A 26,091-nucleotide genomic window follows, 5' to 3' on the forward strand; every position below is an offset into this window, starting at 1 on the left:
TAGGGCTGACTATAGGACAACAGGGAGGTAGTGTGAATGTCTATAGGGCTGACTATATGACAACAGGAGGTATTGTGAATGTCTATAGGGCTGACTATAGGACAACAGGGAGGTAGTGTAAATGTCTACAGGGCTGACTATATGACAACAGGGAGGTAGTGTGAATGTCTATAGGGCTGACTATAGGACAACAGGGAGGTAGTGTGAATGTCTATAGGGCTGACTATATGACAACAGGGAGGGAGTGTGAATGTTTATAGGGCTGACTATATGACAACAGGGAGGTAGTGTGAATGTCTATAGGGCTGACTATAGGACAACAGGGAGGTAGTGTGAATGTCTATAGGGCTGACTATATGACAACAGGGAGGTAGTGTGAATGTCTATAGGGCTGACTATAGGACAACAGGGAGGTATTGTGAATGTTTATAGGGCTGACTATAGGACAACAGGGAGGTAGTGTGAATGTCTATAGGGCTGACTATATGACAACAGGGAGGTAGTGTGAATGTTTATAGGGCTGACTATATGACAACAGGGAGGTAGTGTGAATGTCTATAGGGCTGACTATAGGACAACAGGGAGGTAGTGTGAATGTTTATAGGGCTGACTATAGGACAACAGGGAGGTAGTGTGAATGTTTATAGGGCTGACTATATGACAACAGGGAGGTAGTGTGAATGTCTATATGGCTGACTAGGACAACAGGGAGGTAGTGTGAATGTCTATATGGCTGACTATAGGACAACAGGGAGGTAGTGTGAATGTTTATAGGGCTGACTATATGACAACAGGGAGGTAGTGTGAATGTCTATAGGGCTGACTAGGACAACAGGGAGGTAGTGTGAATTTCTATAGGGCTGACTATAGGACAACAGGGAGGTAGTGTGAATGTTTATAGGGCTGACTATATGACAACAGGGAGGTAGTGTGAATGTTTATAGGGCTGACTATAGGACAACAGGGAGGTAGTGTGAATGTTTATAGGGCTGACTATATGACAACAGGGAGGTAGTGTGAATGTCTATAGGGCTGACTATATGACAACAGGGAGGTATTGTGAATGTTTATAGGGCTGACTATAGGACAACAGGGAGGTAGTGTGAATGTTTATAGGGCTGACTATAGGACAACAGGGAGGTAGTGTGAATGTCTATAGGGCTGACTAGGACAACAGGGAGGTAGTGTGAATGTCTATAGGGCTGACTATAGGACAACAGGGAGGTAGTGTGAATGTTTATAGGGCTGACTATAGGACAACAGGGAGGTAGTGTGAATGTTTATAGGGCTGACTATAGGACAACAGGGAGGTAGTGTGAATGTTTATAGGGCTGACTATAGGACAACAGGGAGGTAGTGTGAATGTCTATAGGGCTGACTATATGACAACAGGAGGTATTGTGAATGTCTATAGGGCTGACTATAGGACAACAGGGAGGTAGTGTGAATGTCTACAGGGCTGACTATATGACAACAGGGAGGTAGTGTGAATGTCTATAGGGCTGACTATAGGACAACAGGGAGGTAGTGTGAATGTCTATAGGGCTGACTATATGACAACAGGGAGGTAGTGTGAATGTTTATAGGGCTGACTATACGACAACAGGGAGGTAGTGTGAATGTCTATAGGGCTGACTATAGGACAACAGGGAGGTAGTGTGAATGTCTATAGGGCTGACTATATGACAACAGGGAGGTAGTGTGAATGTTTATAGGGCTGACTATAGGACAACAGGGAGGTAGTGTGAATGTTTATAGGGCTGACTATAGGACAACAGGGAGGTAGTGTGAATGTCTATAGGGCTGACTAGGACAACAGGGAGGTAGTGTGAATGTCTATAGGGCTGACTATAGGACAACAGGGAGGTAGTGTGAATGTTTATAGGGCTGACTATAGGACAACAGGGAGGTAGTGTGAATGTTTATAGGGCTGACTATAGGACAACAGGGAGGTAGTGTGAATGTTTATAGGGCTGACTATAGGACAACAGGGAGGTAGTGTGAATGTCTATAGGGCTGACTATATGACAACAGGAGGTATTGTGAATGTCTATAGGGCTGACTATAGGACAACAGGGAGGTAGTGTAAATGTCTACAGGGCTGACTATATGACAACAGGGAGGTAGTGTGAATGTCTATAGGGCTGACTATAGGACAACAGGGAGGTAGTGTGAATGTCTATAGGGCTGACTATATGACAACAGGGAGGGAGTGTGAATGTTTATAGGGCTGACTATATGACAACAGGGAGGTAGTGTGAATGTCTATAGGGCTGACTATAGGACAACAGGGAGGTAGTGTGAATGTCTATAGGGCTGACTATATGACAACAGGGAGGTAGTGTGAATGTCTATAGGGCTGACTATAGGACAACAGGGAGGTATTGTGAATGTTTATAGGGCTGACTATAGGACAACAGGGAGGTAGTGTGAATGTCTATAGGGCTGACTATATGACAACAGGGAGGTAGTGTGAATGTTTATAGGGCTGACTATATGACAACAGGGAGGTAGTGTGAATGTCTATAGGGCTGACTATAGGACAACAGGGAGGTAGTGTGAATGTTTATAGGGCTGACTATAGGACAACAGGGAGGTAGTGTGAATGTTTATAGGGCTGACTATATGACAACAGGGAGGTAGTGTGAATGTCTATATGGCTGACTAGGACAACAGGGAGGTAGTGTGAATGTCTATATGGCTGACTATAGGACAACAGGGAGGTAGTGTGAATGTTTATAGGGCTGACTATATGACAACAGGGAGGTAGTGTGAATGTCTATAGGGCTGACTATAGGACAACAGGGAGGTAGTGTGAATGTTTATAGGGCTGACTATATGACAACAGGGAGGTAGTGTGAATGTCTATAGGGCTGACTATATGACAACAGGGAGGTATTGTGAATGTTTATAGGGCTGACTATAGGACAACAGGGAGGTAGTGTGAATGTTTATAGGGCTGACTATAGGACAACAGGGAGGTAGTGTGAATGTCTATAGGGCTGACTAGGACAACAGGGAGGTAGTGTGAATGTCTATAGGGCTGACTATAGGACAACAGGGAGGTAGTGTGAATGTTTATAGGGCTGACTATAGGACAACAGGGAGGTAGTGTGAATGTTTATAGGGCTGACTATAGGACAACAGGGAGGTAGTGTGAATGTTTATAGGGCTGACTATAGGACAACAGGGAGGTAGTGTGAATGTCTATAGGGCTGACTATATGACAACAGGAGGTATTGTGAATGTCTATAGGGCTGACTATAGGACAACAGGGAGGTAGTGTGAATGTCTACAGGGCTGACTATATGACAACAGGGAGGTAGTGTGAATGTCTATAGGGCTGACTATAGGACAACAGGGAGGTAGTGTGAATGTCTATAGGGCTGACTATATGACAACAGGGAGGTAGTGTGAATGTTTATAGGGCTGACTATACGACAACAGGGAGGTAGTGTGAATGTCTATAGGGCTGACTATAGGACAACAGGGAGGTAGTGTGAATGTCTATAGGGCTGACTATATGACAACAGGGAGGTAGTGTGAATGTTTATAGGGCTGACTATATGACAACAGGGAGGTAGTGTGAATGTCTATAGGGCTGACTATAGGACAACAGGGAGGTAGTGTGAATGTTTATAGGGCTGACTATAGGACAACAGGGAGGTAGTGTGAATGTTTATAGGGTTGACTATATGACAACAGGGAGGTAGTGTGAATGTCTATATGGCTGACTAGGACAACAGGGAGGTAGTGTGAATGTCTATATGGCTGACTATATGACAACAGGGAGGTAGTGTGAATGTCTATATGGCTGACTATAGGACAACAGGGAGGTAGTGTGAATGTCTATAGGGCTGACTATAGGACAACAGGGAGGTAGTGTGAATGTCTATATGGCTGACTAGGACAACAGGGAGGTAGTGTGAATGTTTATAGGGCTGACTATATGACAACAGGGAGGTAGTGTGAATGTCTACATGGCTGACTATATGACAACAGGGAGGTAGTGTGAATGTTTATAGGGCTGACTATATGACAACAGGGAGGTAGTGTGAATGTTTATAGGGCTGACTATATGACAACAGGGAGGTGGTGTGAATGTCTATAGGGCTGACTATATGACAACAGGGAGGTAGTGTGAATGTTTATAGGGCTGACTATAGGACAACAGGGAGGTAGTGTGAATGTTTATAGGGCTGACTTTAGGACAAAAGGTAGGTAGTGTGAATGTCTATAGGGCTGACTAGGACAACAGGGAGGTAGTGTGAATGTCTATAGGGCTGACTATAGGACAACAGGGAGGTAGTGTGAATGTTTATAGGGCTGACTATAGGACAACAGGGAGGTAGTGTGAATGTTTATAGGGCTGACTATATGACAACAGGGAGGTAGTGTGAATGTTTATAGGGCTGACTATATGACAACAGGGAGGTAGTGTGAATGTCTATAGGGCTGACTATAGGACAACAGGGAGGTAGTGTGAATGTTTATAGGGCTGACTATAGGACAACAGGGAGGTAGTGTGAATGTTTATAGGGCTGACTATATGACAACAGGGAGGTAGTGTGAATGTCTATATGGCTGACTAGGACAACAGGGAGGTAGTGTGAATGTCTATATGGCTGACTATAGGACAACAGGGAGGTAGTGTGAATGTCTATAGGGCTGACTATAGGACAACAGGGAGGTAGTGTGAATGTCTATATGGCTGACTAGGACAACAGGGAGGTAGTGTGAATGTTTATAGGGCTGACTATATGACAACAGGGAGGTAGTGTGAATGTCTACATGGCTGACTATATGACAACAGGGAGGTAGTGTGAATGTTTATAGGGCTGACTATATGACAACAGGGAGGTAGTGTGAATGTTTATAGGGCTGACTATATGACAACAGGGAGGTGGTGTGAATGTCTATAGGGCTGACTATATGACAACAGGGAGGTAGTGTGAATGTTTATAGGGCTGACTATAGGACAACAGGGAGGTAGTGTGAATGTTTATAGGGCTGACTTTAGGACAACAGGGAGGTAGTGTGAATGTCTATAGGGCTGACTAGGACAACAGGGAGGTAGTGTGAATGTCTATAGGGCTGACTATAGGACAACAGGGAGGTAGTGTGAATGTTTATAGGGCTGACTATATGACAACAGGGAGGTAGTGTGAATGTTTATAGGGCTGACTATAGGACAACAGGGAGGTAGTGTGAATGTTTATAGGGCTGACTATAGGACAACAGGGAGGTAGTGTGAATGTCTATAGGGCTGACTATATGACAACAGGAGGTATTGTGAATGTCTATAGGGCTGACTATAGGACAACAGGGAGGTAGTGTGAATGTCTACAGGGCTGACTATAGGACAACAGGGAGGTAGTGTGAATGTCTATAGGGCTGACTATATGACAACAGGGAGGTAGTTTGAATGTCTATAGGGCTGACTATAGGACAACAGGGAGGTAGTGTGAATGTCTATAGGGCTGACGATATGACAACAGGGAGGTAGTGTGAATGTTTATAGGGCTGACTATAGGACAACAGGGAGGTAGTGTGAATGTTTCTAGGGCTGACTATAGGACAAAAGTGAGGTAGTGTGAATGTCTATAGGGCTGACTATAGGACAACAGGGAGGTAGTGTGAATGTTTATAGGGCTGACTATAGGACAACAGGGAGGTAGTGTGAATGTCTATAGAGCTGACTAGGACAACAGGGAGGTAGTGTGAATTTCTATAGGGCTGACTATAGGACAACAGGGAGGTAGTGTGAATGTTTATAGGGCTGACTATATGACAACAGGGAGGTAGTGTGAATGTTTATAGGGCTGACTATAGGACAACAGGGAGGTAGTGTGAATGTTTATAGGGCTGACTATATGACAACAGGGAGGTAGTGTGAATGTTTATAGGGCTGACTATAGGACAACAGGGAGGTAGTGTGAATGTTTATAGGGCTGACTATAGGACAACAGGGAGGTAGTGTGAATGTCTATAGGGCTGACTAGGACAACAGGGAGGTAGTGTGAATTTCTATAGGGCTGACTATAGGACAACAGGGAGGTAGTGTGAATGTTTATAGGGCTGACTATATGACAACAGGGAGGTAGTGTGAATGTTTATAGGGCTGACTATAGGACAACAGGGAGGTAGTGTGAATGTTTATAGGGCTGACTATATGACAACAGGGAGGTAGTGTGAATGTCTATAGGGCTGACTATAGGACAACAGGGAGGTAGTGTGAATGTTTATAGGGCTGACTATAGGACAACAGGGAGGTAGTGTGAATGTCTATATGGTTGACTATAGGACTACAGGGAGGTAGTGTGAATGTCTATAGGGCTGACTATAGGACAACAGGGAGGTAGTGTGAATGTTTATAGGGCTGACTAGGACAACAGGGAGGTAGTGTGAATGTTTATAGGGCTGACTATAGGACAACATGGAGGTAGTGTGAATGTTTATAGGGCTGACTATAGGACAACAGGGAGGCAGTGTGAATGTCTATATGGCTGACTATAGGACAACATGGAGGTAGTGTGAATGTCTATAGGGCTGACTATATGACAACAGGGAGGTAGTGTGAATGTTTATAGGGCTGACTATATGACAACAGGGAGGTAGTGTGAATGTTTATAGGGCTGACTAGGACAACAGGGAGGTAGTGTGAATGTTTATAGGGCTGACTATATGACAACAGGGAGGTAGTGTGAATGTTTATAGGGCTGACTATATGACAACAGGGAGGTAGTGTGAATGTTTATAGGGCTGACTATATGACAACAGGGAGGTAGTGTGAATGTCTATAGGGCTGACTATAGGACAACAGGGAGGTAGTGTGAATGTTTATAGGGCTGACTATATGACAACAGGGAGGTAGTGTGAATGTCTATATGGCTGACTAGGACAACAGGGAGGTAGTGTGAATGTCTATATGGCTGACTATAGGACAACAGGGAGGTAGTGTGAATGTCTATAGGGCTGACTATAGGACAACAGGGAGGTAGTGTGAATGTTTATAGGGCTGACTAGGACAACAGGGAGGTAAGTGTGAATGTTTATAGGGCTGACTATAGGACAACATGGAGGTAGTGTGAATGTTTATAGGGCTGACTATAGGACAACAGGGAGGCAGTGTGAATGTCTATATGGCTGACTATAGGACAACATGGAGGTAGTGTGAATGTCTATAGGGCTGACTATAGGACAACAGGGAGGTAGTGTGAATGTTTATAGGGCTGACTATAGGACAACAGGGAGGTAGTGTGAATGTCTATATGGCTGACTATAGGACAACAGGGAGGTAGTGTGAATGTTTATAGGGCTGACTATATGACAACAGGGAGGTAGTGTGAATGTCTACAGGGCTGACTATATGACAACAGGGAGGTAGTGTGAATGTTTATAGGGCTGACTATATGACAACAGGGAGGTAGTGTGAATGTCTATAGGGCTGACTATATGACAACAGGGAGGTGGTGTGAATGTTTATAGGGCTGACTATAGGACAACAGGGAGGTAGTGTGAATGTTTATAGGGCTGACTATAGGACAACAGGGAGGTAGTGTGAATGTCTATAGGGCTGACTAGGACAACAGGGAGGTAGTGTGAATGTCTATAGGGCTGACTAGGACAACAGGGAGGTAGTGTGAATGTCTATAGGGCTGACTATAGGACAACAGGGAGGTAGTGTGAATGTTTATAGGGCTGACTATAGGACAACAGGGAGGTAGTGTGAATGTTTATAGGGCTGACTATAGGACAACAGGGTGGTAGTGTGAATGTTTATAGGGCTGACTATAGGACAACAGGGAGGTAGTGTGAATGTCTACAGGGCTGACTATATGACAACATGGAGGTAGTGTGAATGTTTATAGGGCTGACTATATGACAACAGGGAGGTAGTGTGAATGTCTATAGGGCTGACTATATGACAACAGGGAGGTAGTGTGAATGTTTATAGGGCAGACTATAGGACAACAGGGAGGTAGTGTGAATGTTTATAGGGCTGACTATAGGACAACAGGGAGGTAGTGTGAATGTCTATAGGGCTGACTAGGACAACAGGGAGGTAGTGTGAATGTCTATAGGGCTGACTATAGGAAAACAGGGAGGTAGTGTGAATGTTTATAGGGCTGACTATAGGACAACAGGGAGGTAGTGTGAATGTTTAAAGGGCTGACTATAGGACAACAGGGAGGTAGTGTGAATGTCTATAGGGCTGACTATATGACAACAGGAGGTAGTGTGAATGTCTATAGGGCTGACTATAGGACAACAGGGAGGTAGTGTGAATGTCTACAGGGCTGACTATAGGACAACAGGGAGGTAGTGTGAATGTCTATAGGGCTGACTATATGACAACAGGGAGGTAGTGTGAATGTCTATAGGGCTGACTATAGGACAACAGGGAGGTAGTGTGAATGTTTATAGGGCTGACTATAGGACAACAGGGAGGTAGTGTGAATGTCTATAGGGCTGACTATATGACAACAGGGAGGTAGTGTGAATGTCTATAGGGCTGACGATATGACAACAGGGAGGTAGTGTGAATGTTTATAGGGCTGACTATAGGACAACAGGGAGGTAGTGTGAATGTTTCTAGGGCTGACTATAGGACAACAGGGAGGTAGTGTGAATGTCTATAGGGCTGACTATAGGACAACAGGGAGGTAGTGTGAATGTTTATAGGGCTGACTATAGGACAACAGGAGGTAGTGTGAATGTCTATAGGGCTGACTATAGGACAACAGGAGGTAGTGTGAATGTCTATAGGGCTGACTATATGACAACAGGGAGGTAGTGTGAATGTTTATAGGGCTGACTATATGACAACAGGGAGGTAGTGTGAATGTGTATATGGCTGACTAGGACAACAGGGACGTAGTGTGAATGTTTATAGGGCTGACTATATGACAACAGGGAGGTAGTGTGAATGTCTACAGGGATGACTATATGACAACAGGGAGGTAGTGTGAATGTTTATAGGGCTGACTATATGACAACAGGGAGGTAGTGTGAATGTCTATAGGGCTGACTATATGACAACAGGGAGGTAGTGTGAATGTCTACAGGGCTGACTATAGGACAACAGGGAGGTAGTGTGAATGTTTATAGGGCTGACTATATGACAACAGGGAGGGAGTGTGAATGTCTATAGGGCTGACTATAGGACAACAGGAGGTAGTGTGAATGTCTATAGGGCTGACTATATGACAACAGGGAGGTAGTGTGAATGTTTATAGGGCTGACTAGGACAACAGGGAGGTAGTGTGAATGTTTATAGGGCTGACTATATGACAACAGGGAGGTAGTGTGAATGTTTATAGGGCTGACTATATGACAACAGGGAGGTAGTGTGAATGTTTATAGGGCTGACTATATGACAACAGGGAGGTAGTGTGAATGTCTATAGGGCTGACTATAGGACAACAGGGAGGTAGTGTGAATCTTTATAGGGCTGACTATAGGACAACAGGGAGGTAGTGTGAATGTTTATAGGGCTGACTATATGACAACAGGGAGGTAGTGTGAATGTTTATAGGGCTGACTATAGGACAACAGGGAGGTAGTGTGAATGTTTATAGGGCTGACTATAGGACAACAGGGAGGTAGTGTGAATGTCTATAGGGCTGACTAGGACAACAGGGAGGTAGTGTGAATGTCTATAGGGCTGACTATAGGAAAACAGGGAGGTAGTGTGAATGTTTATAGGGCTGACTATAGGACAACAGGGAGGTAGTGTGAATGTTTATAGGGCTGACTATAGGACAACAGGGAGGTAGTGTGAATGTTTAAAGGGCTGACTATAGGACAACAGGGAGGTAGTGTGAATGTCTATAGGGCTGACTATATGACAACAGGAGGTAGTGTGAATGTCTATAGGGCTGACTATAGGACAACAGGGAGGTAGTGTGAATGTCTACAGGGCTGACTATAGGACAACAGGGAGGTAGTGTGAATGTCTATAGGGCTGACTATATGACAACAGGGAGGTAGTGTGAATGTCTATAGGGCTGACTATAGGACAACAGGGAGGTAGTGTGAATGTTTATAGGGCTGACTATAGGACAACAGGGAGGTAGTGTGAATGTCTATAGGGCTGATGATATGACAACAGGGAGGTAGTGTGAATGTTTATAGGGCTGACTATAGGACAACAGGGAGGTAGTGTGAATGTCTATAGGGCTGACTAGGACAACAGGGAGGTAGTGTGAATGTCTATAGGGCTGACTATAGGAAAACAGGGAGGTAGTGTGAATGTTTATAGGGCTGACTATAGGACAACAGGGAGGTAGTGTGAATGTTTATAGGGCTGACTATAGGACAACAGGGAGGTAGTGTGAATGTTTAAAGGGCTGACTATAGGACAACAGGGAGGTAGTGTGAATGTCTATAGGGCTGACTATATGACAACAGGAGGTAGTGTGAATGTCTATAGGGCTGACTATAGGACAACAGGGAGGTAGTGTGAATGTCTACAGGGCTGACTATAGGACAACAGGGAGGTAGTGTGAATGTCTATAGGGCTGACTATATGACAACAGGGAGGTAGTGTGAATGTCTATAGGGCTGACTATAGGACAACAGGGAGGTAGTGTGAATGTTTATAGGGCTGACTATAGGACAACAGGGAGGTAGTGTGAATGTCTATAGGGCTGACTATATGACAACAGGGAGGTAGTGTGAATGTCTATAGGGCTGATGATATGACAACAGGGAGGTAGTGTGAATGTTTATAGGGCTGACTATAGGACAACAGGGAGGTAGTGTGAATGTTTCTAGGGCTGACTATAGGACAACAGGGAGGTAGTGTGAATGTCTATAGGGCTGACTATAGGACAACAGGGAGGTAGTGTGAATGTTTATAGGGCTGACTATAGGACAACAGGAGGTAGTGTGAATGTCTATAGGGCTGACTATAGGACAACAGGAGGTAGTGTGAATGTCTATAGGGCTGACTATATGACAACAGGGAGGTAGTGTGAATGTTTATAGGGCTGACTATATGACAACAGGGAGGTAGTGTGAATGTGTATATGGCTGACTAGGACAACAGGGACGTAGTGTGAATGTTTATAGGGCTGACTATATGACAACAGGGAGGTAGTGTGAATGTCTACAGGGATGACTATATGACAACAGGGAGGTAGTGTGAATGTTTATAGGGCTGACTATATGACAACAGGGAGGTAGTGTGAATGTCTATAGGGCTGACTATATGACAACAGGGAGGTAGTGTGAATGTCTACAGGGCTGACTATAGGACAACAGGGAGGTAGTGTGAATGTTTATAGGGCTGACTATATGACAACAGGGAGGTAGTGTGAATGTATATAGGGCTGACTATAGGACAACAGGAGGTAGTGTGAATGTCTATAGGGCTGACTATATGACAACAGGGAGGTAGTGTGAATGTCTATATGGCTGACTAGGACAACAGGGAGGTAGTGTGAATGTCTATATGGCTGACTATAGGACAACAGGGAGGTAGTGTGAATGTCTATAGGGCTGACTATAGGACAACAGGGAGGTAGTGTGAATGTTTATAGGGCTGACTATAGGACAACAGGGAGGTAGTGTGAATGTCTATAGGGCTGACTATATGACAACAGGAGGTAGTGTGAATGTCTATAGGGCTGACTATAGGACAACAGGGAGGTAGTGTGAATGTCTACAGGGCTGACTATAGGACAACAGGGAGGTAGTGTGAATGTCTGTTGGGCTGACTATATGACAACAGGGAGGTAGTGTGAATGTCTATATGGCTGACTATATGACAACAGGGAGGTAGTGTGAATGTCTACAGGGCTGACTATAGGACAACAGGGAGGTAGTGTGAATGTTTATAGGGCTGACTATATGACAACATGGAGGTAGTGTGAATGTCTATAGGGCTGACTATATGACAACAGTGAGGTAGTGTGAATGTCTATAGGGCTGACTATAGGACAACAGGGAGGTAGTGTGAATGTTTATAGGGCTGACTAGGACAACAGGGAGGTAGTGTGAATGTTTATAGGGCAGACTATAGGACAACATGGAGGTAGTGTGAATGTTTATAGGGCTGACTATAGGACAACAGGGAGGTAGTGTGAATGTTTATAGGGCTGACTATAGGACAACAGGGAGGTAGTGTGAATGTTTATAGGGCTGACTATAGGACAACAGGAGGTAGTGTGAATGTCTATAGGGCTGACTATATGACAACAGGGAGGTAGTGTGAATGTCTATAGGGCTGACTATATGACAACAGGGAGGTAGTGTGAATGTCTATAGGGCTGACTATATGACAACAGGGAGGTAGTGTGAATGTCTACAGGGCTGACTATAGGACAACAGGGAGGTAGTGTGAATGTTTATAGGGCTGACTATATGACAACATGGAGGTAGTGTGAATGTCTATAGGGCTGACTATATGACAACAGGGAGGTAGTGTGAATGTCTATAGGGCTGACTATAGGACAACAGGGAGGTAGTGTGAATGTTTATAGGGCTGACTAGGACAACAGGGAGGTAGTGTGAATGTTTATAGGGCTGACTATAGGACAACATGGAGGTAGTGTGAATGTTTATAGGGCTGACTATAGGACAACAGGGAGGCAGTGTGAATGTCTATATGGCTGACTATAGGACAACAGGGAGGTAGTGTGAATGTTTATAGGGCTGACTATAGGACAACAGGGAGGTAGTGTGAATGTCTATAGGGCTGACTATAGGACAACAGGGAGGTAGTGTGAATGTCTATAGGGCTGACTATAGGACAACAGGGAGGTAGTGTGAATGTCTATAGGGCTGACTATAGGACAACAGGGAGGTAGTGTGAATGTTTATAGGGCTGACTAGGACAACAGGGAGGTAGTGTGAATGTTTATAGGGCTGACTATAGGAAGACAGGGAGGCAGTGTGAATGTCTATATGGCTGACTATAGGACAACATGGAGGTAGTGTGAATGTCTCTAGGGCTGACTATAGGACAACAGGGAGGTAGTGTGAATGTCTATAGGGCTGACTATAGGACAACAGGGAGGTAGTGTGAATGTTTATAGGGCTGACTATAGGACAACAGGGAGGTAGTGTGAATGTTTATAGGGCTGACTATAGGACAACAGGGAGGTAGTGTGAATGTCTATAGGGCTGACTATATGACAACAGGGAGGTAGTGTGAATGTCTATAGGGCTGACTATATGACAACAGGGAGGTAGTGTGAATGTCTATAGGGCTGACTATAGGACAACAGGGAGGTAGTGTGAATGTCTATAGGGCTGACTATAGGACAACAGGAGGTAGTGTGAATGTCTATAGGGCTGACTATAGGACAACAGGAGGTAGTGTGAATGTCTATAGGGCTGACTATATGACAACAGGGAGGTAGTGTGAATGTTTATAGGGCTGACTATATGACAACAGGGAGGTAGTGTGAATGTATATATGGCTGACTAGGACAACAGGGAGGTAGTGTGAATGTTTATAGGGCTGACTATAGGACAACAGGGAGGTAGTGTGAATGTCTATAGGGCTGACTATAGGACAACAGGGAGGTAGTGTGAATGTTTATAGGGCTGACTAGGACAACAGGGAGGTAGTGTGAATGTTTATAGGGCTGACTATAGGACAACATGGAGGTAGTGTGAATGTTTATAGGGCTGACTATAGGACAACATGGAGGTAGTCTGAATGTCTATAGGGCTGACTATAGGACAACAGGGAGGCAGTGTGAATGTCTATATGGCTGACTATAGGACAACATTGAGGTAGTGTGAATGTCTATAGGGCTGACTATATGACAACAGGGAGGTAGTGTGAATGTTTATAGGGCTGACTATAGGACAACAGGGAGGTAGTGTGAATGTTTATAGGGCTGACTATAGGACAACAGGGAGGTAGTGTGAATGTCTACAGGGCTGACTATATGACAACAGGGAGGTAGTGTGAATGTTTATAGGGCTGACTATATGACAACATGGAGGTAGTGTGAATGTCTATAGGGCTGACTATAGGACAACAGGGAGGTAGTGTGAATGTCTATAGGGCTGACTATAGGACAACAGGGAGGTAGTGTGAATGTCTATAGGGCTGACTATAGGACAACAGGGAGGTAGTGTGAATGTCTATAGGGCTGACTATATGACAACAGGGAGGTAGTGTGAATGTTTATAGGGCTGACTATAGGACAACATGGAGGTAGTGTGAATGTCTATAGGGCTGACTATAGGACAACAGGTAGGTAGTGTGAATGTCTATAGGGCTGACTATATGACAACAGGGAGGTAGTGTGAATGTTTATAGGGCTGACTATAGGACAACAGGGAGGTAGTGTGAATGTTTATAGGGCTGACTAGGACAACAGGGAGGTAGTGTGAATGTCTATATGGCTGACTATAGGACAACAGGGAGGTAGTGTGAATGTTTATAGGGCTGACTATAGGACAACAGGGAGGAAGTGTGAATGTCTATAGGGCTGACTATATGACAACAGGAGGTAGTGTGAATGTCTATATGGCTGACTAGGACAACAGGGAGGTAGTGTGAATGTCTACAGGGCTGACTATAGGACAACAGGGAGGTAGTGTGAATGTCTATAGGGCTGACTATATGACAACAGGGAGGTAGTGTGAATGTCTATAGGGCTGACTATAGGACAAAAGGGAGGCAGTGTGAATGTTTATAGGGCTGACTATAGGACAACAGGGAGGTAGTGTGAATGTCTATAGGGCTGACTATATGACAACAGGGAGGTAGTGTGAATGTCTATAGGGCTAACTATATGACAACAGGGAGGTAGTGTGAATGTCTATAGGGCTGACTATAGGACAACAGGAGGTAGTGTGAATGTCTATAGGGCTGACTATAGGACAACAGGGAGGTAGTGTGAATGTTTATAGGGCTGACCTGGAACGACCAAGAGGCTCAGTCATATCATTATTTTACGCCTGACTTCCCTATGCGCAGACCTGTCAGTTTACGATGTTGGTATGGCAGTGATAGCCTGTCCTGTCACTTCCAGAGATACCAACGTGTGTGTGTGTGTGTGTGTGTGTGTGTGTGTGTGTGTGTGTGTGTGTGTGTGTGTGTGTGTGTGTGTGTGTGTGTGTGTGTGTGTGTGTGTGTGTACACACGTGCCCCACAGCATGCCCTGTCTCTTGGCCTAGATCTCTATGGTCACATGATGTAAATACGGCTTTGTCCAAACCTGGGCAGGACAAGCGCTTTGTCTTTCCTCTTTCCTTTTCTTGATGCAACATTTTATTTTACAGATATTACAGATATGCAGATATTCCTTGTTCATTGCTCTCTGTTGATTGCACACTAATTGCAATTACTAATTCACAATAGAATTTGCATAGAAATACGTCACTGCGATAAGTAGAGGAATAAGTGTTTGTGTAACTTTACCGTTGGTGAACGTGCTGAGTCTTTATTAACCCATCTCTTTCAACACACCTGTGCTTTTCCCTTGCTCAGGCGTTGCATGCATCAACCAATGGTTGCCTGCCATGTCATCAACTGTAACGTCCGGCATCAGATTGCTATAACATACTGTATGATGTGGCTAGCTGATGCGCAAAATACTTATCCAGGCGTTGTAAGATCTGGCATGCATCAGCAATGTCTGAGCAGGGGAACACGACCGCCGTCTTCCCATGACCCTATTGTGTCGCTGCGTTTTGCTGAAGCTCATTGGCTGAGTGAAAAATGAGCAGTTTATACAATGCTTAGCCTGTAACAATTGCTTGGCGCTGGGCTGACGCCGAGAGAGAGAGAGAGAGAGAGAGAGAGAGAGAGAGAGAGAGAGAGAGAGAGAGAGAGAGAGAGAGAGAGAGAGTTTTACTCTGATTACATCCCAGGGACGTCAATATCTCCTGCGAGCAGCGACTGCTAACACCACAAACACTCCATCACCCTCAGCTGGCAATTAGATACCATAATAAATGATCCAATAAACCACCCTCCGTTCCCCTCTCTCCATCTCTCCCTCCACCCACTCTCTACTCTCTCTCTCTCCTCATCTCTCCCCCCACTCTTTATCTTCCCCTCTATCACTCTCTCCTTCATCCTCTACCTCTCTCTCTCTCTCTTCTCCCAGCCATAAAACCTTCCACTGCGCTACTGTCTATCACAGTGTGTTCTTGGAGGGAGCCATGAAAATCTGTGCTCATTAGAGATGTCAGCTTCCCACCCAGGCATTGCAGAATAGCAAGACCAGCCTCTTATAAACAGTACACAGAGGATATACAGACACACACAGAGAGGCAAGAGACACACACACACACACACACACACACACACACACACACACACACTTTGATGAGAAATGCAGCACTGGGACACCTGAACTGTACTGTGTTACTATTCATTTCCAGTACCGCTTGAACTGTTTAGAGACAAAAACAGTCTTTGAACGTGTGCCTGCAGTGCTGCTGTTCTAAGATGATGTTTCTCTTCCAAACAGCCTGATTAAGCTGACCTTCAGGCAGAGGGAAATCATTAAAGGTGTTTGAGTAGTGTGAACATCCTGTAATGAAGTATTCACACAGCCGTAGGTAACCAATTCTTCAGGATGCCAATTTACTGGAGAACAGCACACCTTCCATAGCCCGACATGAATAAAAAGACGAGTCATTGTTGCAATGACTACTGTCTAGCGTATATTTTTGTTCGGGACTTTTTTCGCAAAGCACAAAATACCTCTGAAGTGTCAAATGAAGTTTACAATGAAACTCGGTTTTAATTGCAACCTTTCACCAGGTTGTTATTGTAAAATAGTGTATTAAATAACCTACTAGGTTAAATAAGGATAATATTAATAGACAATGTGAAACAATAAACCACATCAACATTTGAGTAGCGCATACCCAAAATGGCCACCACGATGTCATCCTTGAGGATTTCGATGGACCCTCGTGACAAGAAGTAGAGGGCAGTAAGCACGTCTCCACAGTGGACCAGTGTGTCGCCCGGTGGGGAGTGCGTGGTCTTGAACCTCATGGCCAGGGCCCTCAGGCAGCCCTTAGTAGCCCCTTGGAATGCCTTGCAGCCCTGGAGCAGACTCGCGTTGAGGTGGAGGCAGATATCAGCCTGGAGACACTCTGGGAAACCCTTTAGGACCTGGGGGCGTGAAAAGACAGGCCACAGCAATAGGAGAATGGTCAGATAGGACCGGGATGGATTTGTCTGTGGTGTTATCAGAGATGTGCTGTCAAACTAAGTCGAGACGTCTTTGGGTGTGGGTCTGGTTTGAGTTTGCGAGTCAGATATGGTTTGGAATCCAGAGTGGGTTGATACAATTGCCAATTGTGTTTTGGTCTTCTTCTCAAAATCGAAATACTGCATTGTCATATGTGACTGTTTGAGGGGGGTATTTTTATGGCATCTTTCCATAGCCTTTAATCAGAGTACTAGCAGGTGGGGGTAAACAGATGGATATCCAACACTACTATACAAGACACAACAAACTAGGAAAACATGGAAACAAACATGGAAACACATCTTCCCTTTGATTAAAAAATAATTAGCACAAGTGTGCTCATGAGGGAGCTTTCTATCTTAGTGGGGTATCATTAGTGTCTGTGATTCAGATTTATTATAAAAATGAATAAATAAAAGACTTACCTCAACTGAATTAACCTGTCATGTCATTTAGAGTTTAAGGATCAGAGTAACAGAAGTATTTCAACTACTTAAACTACCACATGCTTAAATGCAAATAGTTTCAATGGAAAAAAATGTCACCTAAATTATTCAGTATCATGACATTAATGCCCACAATTGGAAAACAAGTAATTTGCCTGGGACTGAGCACCACACTTGGTTACAGGTCAAAGGTCATGAGATGACTGCAAATCGAGGAGAAAATCTTGAACTGTGACATCACAGGGGACCAAAAGGGCAAGGGAAGGCTTCAAACACACAAAAGGGGAAAATGAAACAATGAAACATTCTTACTCTATATCACATACAAAATCTACATTTCTTGAAAAAGAGAGGCTATTTTTCATTAGTTGGGGAAAAAATCATAGCAGAAGATTTTGGAAAGGAGAGTTTGAACAACATTTGGCAAGTGCAGGTGCAATATCGTTGGACATGTGTGTCAAGCCTCCCACAATGAGGGAAACCTGGCAGTGCCAAGCTGTCTATGCCTCTCCCATTGGCAGTATTCACAGCTTGGTAACTACCATATAAAATTGTGTGATTGTGTTCGAATACACAGATTTCATGCAAACGGCGACCTTGTGGCAAGCCACATGCAAGTCAGTCTGTGATGGACAATATGGGCTGCTAGAAGCACTAAGGATTATACTACTGGCTGGCATGCAATGGGGAAGTCAGTATATACACTGAGTGTACAAAACATTAAGAACATCGGTTCTTTCCATGACACCTACTCTTTCCAGGTGAAAGCTATGATCCCTTATTGATGTCACTTGTTAAATCCACTTCAGTCAGTGTAGATGAAGGGGAGGAGACAGATTAAAGAAGGATTTTTAAGCCTTGAGACAATTGAGACATGGATTGTGTATGTGTGCCATTCAGAGGGTGAATGGGCAAGACAAAACATTTAAGTGCCTTTGAACAGGGTATGGTAGTAGGTGCCAGGCACACCGGTTTGAGTGTGACAAGAACTGCAACACTGCTGGGTTTTTCACGCTCAACAGTTTCTCATGTGAACCAAGAAAAGTCCACCACGCAAAGGACATCCAGCCAACTTGACACAACTATGGGAAGCATTGGAATCAACATGGGCCAGCATCCCTGTGGAAAGCTTTCGACACCTTATAGTCCATGTCCCAATGAATTGAGGCTGTTCTGAGGGCCAAAGGGGGGTTGCAACTCAATATTAGGAAGGTGTTCTTAATGTTTTCTATACTCAGTGTACATGACATGATCTAGAGAGGGCTACAGTATTTAAAAGTAACTGGGGAGCATGCCTTCAAATGAACATGCTTTTTTCCCTAGACTATAAAGACGAAGTTATGGATTTTAATAAATGTATTCTTTGATTTACATCTTGGTCTACGATTTACTACACTCTGCCATTTTTGAAAACAACACGTTTCAGAGGGAAATAAGTGAACACTATTATCTATGAACATAGTACCTCCTGCTCTTACCAGAGTGGTGAAGTCATTCCATTTGACATGATGCAGAAATGGAAAAGACACATTTCTATAAGTACAGTTAACATCACCAGGGGAAACGCCGGTTTACATACAGTATCCATGGCTTTCATTCTAGAGTTCAGAATCCTAATCAAGATCATAATAATGTCATATAACCATGTCGCTAAGGGAACACACTAGGCTTTATGTTAATGGTAAGAACCGTCTTGGAGACAAAGTTGTTTAAGGTCAGAAAAAAACATTGAACAGCTTCACAGAGAAGCTAAGTACTGTAGGAGAAACTAAGCAACGCCGTAACATAACCACGTCGTCAAACTGTGGGGCTGAACATTTAAAAACCTATTGAAGGACAACAGCAATCTGAATCATCAATCTGAGACTTAACCATTATGCATACCCTTATCCCACCATAAGAATAACGCTATGTCCCAATATAAGCATTTTTTGTTTGTTAAAGTCTCACTTGGAAGAGTTATTAGCCCCAAACACACACACTCACAGACACAAACGCGCACACTCACAGCTTCCCAACCAATTACACCCACACCCACCCGCACCCTCCTACCCACACAACCCCCACACACTCCCCCTATTCGCACCATATTCATGTCGATGCCGTTGGTGTAGTTCCAGGCGTGTTGGAAGTACTCCTCCAGGCGTTGCCTCAGTGGGTTGGGGATCTGGTGGAAGCGGATGAATTCTTTGACCCGGAGCATCTGCAGGTGGTACCGCGCCGTACCGGAGTACAACCGTTGGATGATGGCCGACACATTACCAAAGATACTGGCGTACATCAGGGCTGCGAGAGGGAGAATCACACCAGACAGGAGATCATCATGTCGTCATCACTGTTAGCAATATTCTAATTTCCCTTAATTAATCAGTAGCTAGGAATATAGTAGTACAATAACTTATAGAGTAGTACTACTTGGCTTTACAGTAATAGTGATTCATTGTAGAAATATGAATAATGTATTCATTTGTTTGTTCGTTCATTCATTCCATCTGTTTTCAGTCCTAGCACAGTCTACACACTCACAGCCAATCAGCATGACACAGATGGAGAAGATCTTCTCGGAGTTGGTGTTGGGGGAGACGTTGCCAAAGCCCACGCTGGTCAGACTACTGAAGGTAAAATAGAGGGCCGTGACGTATTTGTCCTTGATGGACGGGCCAGAGCTGGGGTCACTGTAGTTGTACCTAGGTGGTGAGACGGTACACTCAGTTCCTGGTTCCATACATTTCATGGTATTTTTCCTACAGTATTATCTCAACATAATTTTGGGGAAAGTATCATTTTTTCATTTAACCTTTATTTAACTAGGCAAGTCAGATTAAGAACAAATTCTTATTTACAAGGATGGCCTACAACGGCCAAACCCAGACGACACTGGGCCAATTGTGCGCCGCCCTATGGGACTCCCTATCATGGCCGGTTGTGATACAGCCTGGAATTGAACCAAGGTGTCTGTAGTGACTCCTCAAGCACTGAGATGCAGTGCCTTAGACTGCTGCGCCATTTGGTTTTACCAATATTTCTTAGTTGAATTAACAAATCATGACGTTCTTTCCTATCGTTCAACTGCATCGTTATTAAAGAGTCACGTGATACAGTAAATAGTATTGGGGTACATTGAGGCACAAGTCCCTGGTATATATTGTTACGATATTCAGTAATTCAGTATATTTTATCTTGCCTAGTACCTCTTTCCAATGGACACGCCCAGGTTATCCAGCCAGCCAATCTTGTGCTCCAGATAGGGCTTCTCCACATTGCCGATGGCGTACCAGATGCAGGCCAGCCAATGGGCAATGAGGGCGAAGATGCACATGAGGAGCATAAGGACGGCGGCGCCGTACTCTGAATATCGGTCCAGCTTACGGGCCACGCGAACTAGTCGGAGCAACCGGGCGGTCTTCAGCAGGCCAATCAGAGTGGTGGTCTGAGGGGACATAGAAGTAAACAGAGCTGTGATTGTCTGGGGGTTTGAGTGTTGCAGTATAGTGCAGACACGTTATTTGTTAATTGGATGCACCACAACAGGAAGCAATTTGTTGTTATTAGGGGTACCAGATCAAAGGTTAGGAGTTAGGGTTAAGATAGTACTGTTACAATCAAGCTTGGCTGAATAACCACAATCCAGTTTCTTATTCCAGTTTCTAAATCACTGAACATGACAGTGTCAATGGAAGTGACCTCTGCAAAAAATAGACTGCTGTCTACACCAGCAGAGAGCAGTGGCAATGATATAAATGATAATATAACATATTTCCGTCATTCTAAAATGTTGTTATAAGGAGTGAGGAGGATTTATCAAGGCTACATACTGACACTAAGATGACTGCAGAAAAAAAACATTTTTTTTTAAAGAACAATAAAGAAAATGACAGAGAACGTCCAAGTCTTCCAGCCAGGCAGCATGAAGCAAACACCACGCCTCTCCTGCCCTCCTGTTCAGTTTCATTTAAACAGCCTTAATCCTGGCATCTCTCCATCTCTGTTCCTGCCCAGCTAAATTAACACGGTGACCCCCAAAAAATAACCGACCACAGCCTGCCATGAGATAAGAGCTGATTTATTAGCGTCGCACAGTCTGCAAACAGCATAAGTGAGTCTTAGGGAAACGCTAATAGTTTGTTCCCCGTCTCATCAGGACCGACGATTATAGTAATATCCTGAGGGAAGTCATTACTACTACTGTTTCTCGTCCTCCACAGTCACCCAGCTCTCTGCGCCTGTATACATTTATTTACAGGGGGCTTCTCCCGTTTACACACGAGACTCAATTTGACAGTGACTATGGTTCCTTGTTTCATAGAAAGGGGTCTGATTTATGGCGCAACACTGACTTGACTCTGTCACAGGTGAAGGTCCTCTGCTGAGGGACACAGATGTTGAGGCTCTGAAAGCTCCATTACAAACTGCCCGGTCCATCCACCCAAATCTTCCCCCTAAATCGCTGCAATCATTTACAGCAGCTTTTGTCTCCTATACTCTTAGAAAAAAAGGTGTTACCTAGAACATAAAAGGGTTTTTTGGTTGTCCCCTAAGGAGAACGCTTTGAAGAACCCTTTTGGTTCCAGGTAGAACCCTTTTGGGTTCCATGTAGAACCCTGGAACCAAAAAGGTTTCTCTTATGGGGACAGCCAAAGAACCCTTTTTTTCTAAGAGTGTACTTCTCAACCGGGAAGAGAAATCAGTCTCAGACAGACAGGGCATATCCTAAATCAATCAGAAATTCTTTCTATGTTTTTAGAATTTATCGTAACTGTTGATCTTGACTGGAATGTCGGATGTGCAGAGTGACTGAGGGGTTTGTGTGCAAAAAGGGGTGCTTTAGTAGGGTATATCAGTTGATGGTTGATTAAACTACTTGCTCAAGTCTGCAGTGCTTGTCAGTTGAAGAGTCGAGAGCTAAAGCTTCTCCCTAACAACCCTGGTGGTAAATGAAATGTGTCCGGGATGGGGTTGGCTAGTCATCTGTGTTGGCCTGTCCACTCTACACAACCCTTGATAGGCAGACAGCACATGATGGTTTATGTTCAACCACTGTCTGAAATAGAAGACATAGTCCCATAGGCTACTGGCTACAACAGGGTTTTCTAACTACGCTCATGGTCCCCGATCCCGATTTAGGAATTAATGCCTTTCCTACGCACGCCTTTCCTATGCACACATCAGTATTTGGTATACAGACTTACCTTATTTAGTTGCCTAACACACCCTGCAGGTGTGGCTACCTTGCACACTCCTTATACATGTAATTCAACCGCTGAAAACCCTCCCACTTGCTGGCAAACAGGTTTTCTCATGGAGTTTTCATTCTATGGGGTTTTCAGTACATATTATCTTTACATAAGTTTTTAATTACAATTTTGTCGACAGACTCAACAGAAAACATTAAGAGAACGAGTTCAGAATATGGGGATCAATGAAAGAAAGCCATCTATGCATATGGTTCTCCGTTTCAGTACCAACTAGATTTAAAAATACTATTGTAGATTATTTAGGCAAATTTTAGGGTTAGGAAAGTATGTATGAATCACAAAAAAATGTTTGGAGAGTCTTCACGCTCTAAATACTGTATATTGATGAATGGAAATACAGTGGTTTGATTCATCCTGAAAGCTGTCATACTCAAGTTCAATCCATGAGATATTGGAAGAAATATCACCTAGAAGTATAACCTGTATAAATATAACCTAATTCTCACTAATCATGGAAGTGTATGACAACGGTCCAGTCGCCGTGAACCATGCGCCAGGCTCCAGGTTTAACCTGCTACGTGTGTTCTGAGTTACATAATGATTCAAATAGGTAACATGTCCCAAATTATTGCACAACGTTAGCCAGATATGATCCACTAATGCTAGCAACCCTCAAGAAAATGAATGATGCAAAAATAAATGCATGTGGGTATTTACTGACTGTGGCTCCTGATAGTGGCTAATATTTAACATGATACCAATTGTAAAATAAATCAGAGAAAAGCCTGGGCATATAATCAAAACATTATAAAGCGCATGCATCAACTCGGCAGGTCCAGCCCTACAGAAGCCTATGGCTTGGGTCTCCACACTTCATCCATGCAAATTATGAAGGCACACAATAAAAAAATCTGAATAACGCCACAGCTATTTATATCCTATTTCACTGTGAACAATAAAATACATTCCATGTTGATATGATTCAGTTTGCTTCCATATGGCTGGTTTCACATTCGCCTCCAGGGACCATAAGGAAAAATCATCTAAAACAATTGCTGTGTATTTACAATCTCCTTCTCCAAATGGATTACTCATTTACCTACCTAGCTCTTATCGATAGATCCTATGAAGTTGTAAATTACAGTGCACGGAAATTGCATTATTTCTATCAGAAAAAACAAAGTAGATGTCACAAGGTGGGTGTAGCTGGTGCATGAAGTCAGACGCAGGAGAGCAGAATGCTTGAGCAATGTACTTTACTCAAAATAATGGCACAAGGTAAACATACACTTGACCAACAATAAACGGTAATCAATTACGCACGGGTGAAAACAGCACCCGTCGAAAACAGGCCATAACGTACCGAATGAACATAGAAACAATCATGCACAAAAACATGGGGGAAACAGAGGGTTAAATACATGAACATGTAATTGGGGAATGAAACCAGGTGTGTAGAAAACAAAGACAAAACAAATGGAAAATGAAAGGTGGATCGGCGATGGCTAGAAGACCGGTGACGTCGACTGTTTCCGGTCACAACTTGCAGACTTGTTTACGTGCTGCTGTGCGTTTTGTTGCCGATCTTACTTTGCTACCTGACTACCTCACGGTTTTTACTTTTTCATTACCGTATATTTTTTGTTTTTCCCTCACTCAACTTTTTTCATTCAACTTTTTCACCCCGGAGGTTTTATCTGGACATGGTTCGTCAGGACTTCAAACAGCCGAAGCTATGTAACATTAACATGATGCCTTCTAATTGCAGTCGTTGTACTTATAATATACAGGAGAACGATCGCCTTACGGCAAGGATAGCTGTGCTGCAAGCCCAGCTTCAGACGCAATCGTTAGGCAAGGGTAATTTCAGTGTAGGAAAGGATGAAACAGCATCTGTGCCACCAGTAAGTACAGATAGTAACGCTAGTATAAACCCCCTCGCACGGTCCCCGCGGCCGGACAACTTTCTCATGGCTTTTGGAGGGAAATGCTGTAGGAATGCTCAACCGGTGTCGCTTATTCAGCCGACAGAAGCTTTCAACCGGTTCTCCCCATTAACCTGTTGGGTCTAGGGGGCAGCATTTGCACGTCTGGATAAAAAAAATGTACCCGATTTAATCTGGTTACTAATCCTACCCAGTAACTAGAATATGCATATACTTATTATATATGGATAGAAAACACTCTAAAGTTTCCAAAACTGTTTGAATGGTGTCTGTGAGTATAACAGAACTCATTTGGCAGGCAAAACCCTGAGACATTTTCTGACAGGAAGTGGATACCTGATGTGTTGTATTGACTTTAAACCTATCCCATTGAAAAACACAGGGGTTTAGGAATATTTTGGCACTTCCTATTGCTTCCACTAGATGTCACCAGCCTTTACAAAGTGTTTTGAGTCTTCTGGAGGGAGATCTGACCGAACAAGAGCCATGGAACGGTGATGTCCCATTAGACACCTGGCGCGCTACTTCATGTTGGGTACCCTCGTTCCAATACGTTATAAAAGACTATGCATTCGTCCACCTTGAATATTATTCATGTTCTGGTTAAAAAAGGCCCTAATGATTTATGCTATACAACGTTTGACATGTTTGAACGAACGGAAATATATTTTTTCCCCTCGTTCATGACGAGAAGTCCGGCTGGCTTACATCATGTGCTAACGAGACGGAGATTTTTGGACATAAATGATGAGCTTTTTTGAACAAAACTACATTCGTTATGGACCTGTGATACCTGGAAGTGACATCTGATGAAGAGAATCAAAGGTAATGGATTATTTACATAGTATTTTCGATTTTAGATCTCCCCAACATGACGTCTAGTCTGTATCGCAACGCGTATTTTTCTGGGCACAGTGCTCAGATTATTGCAAAGTGTGATTTCCCAGTAAGGTTATTTTTAAATCTGGCAAGTTGATTGCGTTCAAAAGATGTAAATCTATAATTCTTTAAATGACAATATAATATTTTACCAATGTTTTCTAATTTTAATTATTTAATTTGTGACGCTGACTTGACTGCCGGTTATTGGAGGGAAACGATTTCCTCAACATCAATGCCATAGTAAAACGCTGTTTTTGTATATAAATATCAACTTGATAGAACTAAAAATGCATGCATTGTCTAACATAATGTCCTAGGAGTGTCATCTGATGGAGATTGTAAAAGGTTAGTGCATCATTTTAGCTGGTTTTATGGTTTTGGTGACCCTGTCTTTGACTTGACAAAACATTACACACAACTCTTGTAAATGTACTGTCCT

At 43.6% G+C, this 26,091-nt stretch overlaps 1 protein-coding gene across 1 annotated transcript in view; it reads right to left on the reverse strand.

Annotated features, from left to right (window-relative positions):
• Positions 1–26,091, reverse strand: part of LOC106590765 (voltage-gated inwardly rectifying potassium channel KCNH7) — a 177,408-nt gene that overhangs the window by 75,328 nt on the left and 75,989 nt on the right. Inside the window, exons 9-12 of the mRNA XM_082962866.1 lie at positions 20,821–21,059; positions 20,156–20,316; positions 19,716–19,915; positions 16,852–17,104 (exon numbers count right to left, since the gene is read on the reverse strand). Coding sequence (XP_082818992.1) covers positions 16,852–17,104; positions 19,716–19,915; positions 20,156–20,316; positions 20,821–21,059 — 853 coding nt within the window. The remainder of the gene's footprint in view (positions 1–16,851; positions 17,105–19,715; positions 19,916–20,155; positions 20,317–20,820; positions 21,060–26,091) is intronic.

Source organism: Salmo salar, chromosome 16, assembly GCF_965601325.2.
Source record: "Salmo salar chromosome 16, fSalSal1, whole genome shotgun sequence".
Classification (NCBI taxonomy): domain Eukaryota; kingdom Metazoa; phylum Chordata; class Actinopteri; order Salmoniformes; family Salmonidae; genus Salmo; species Salmo salar.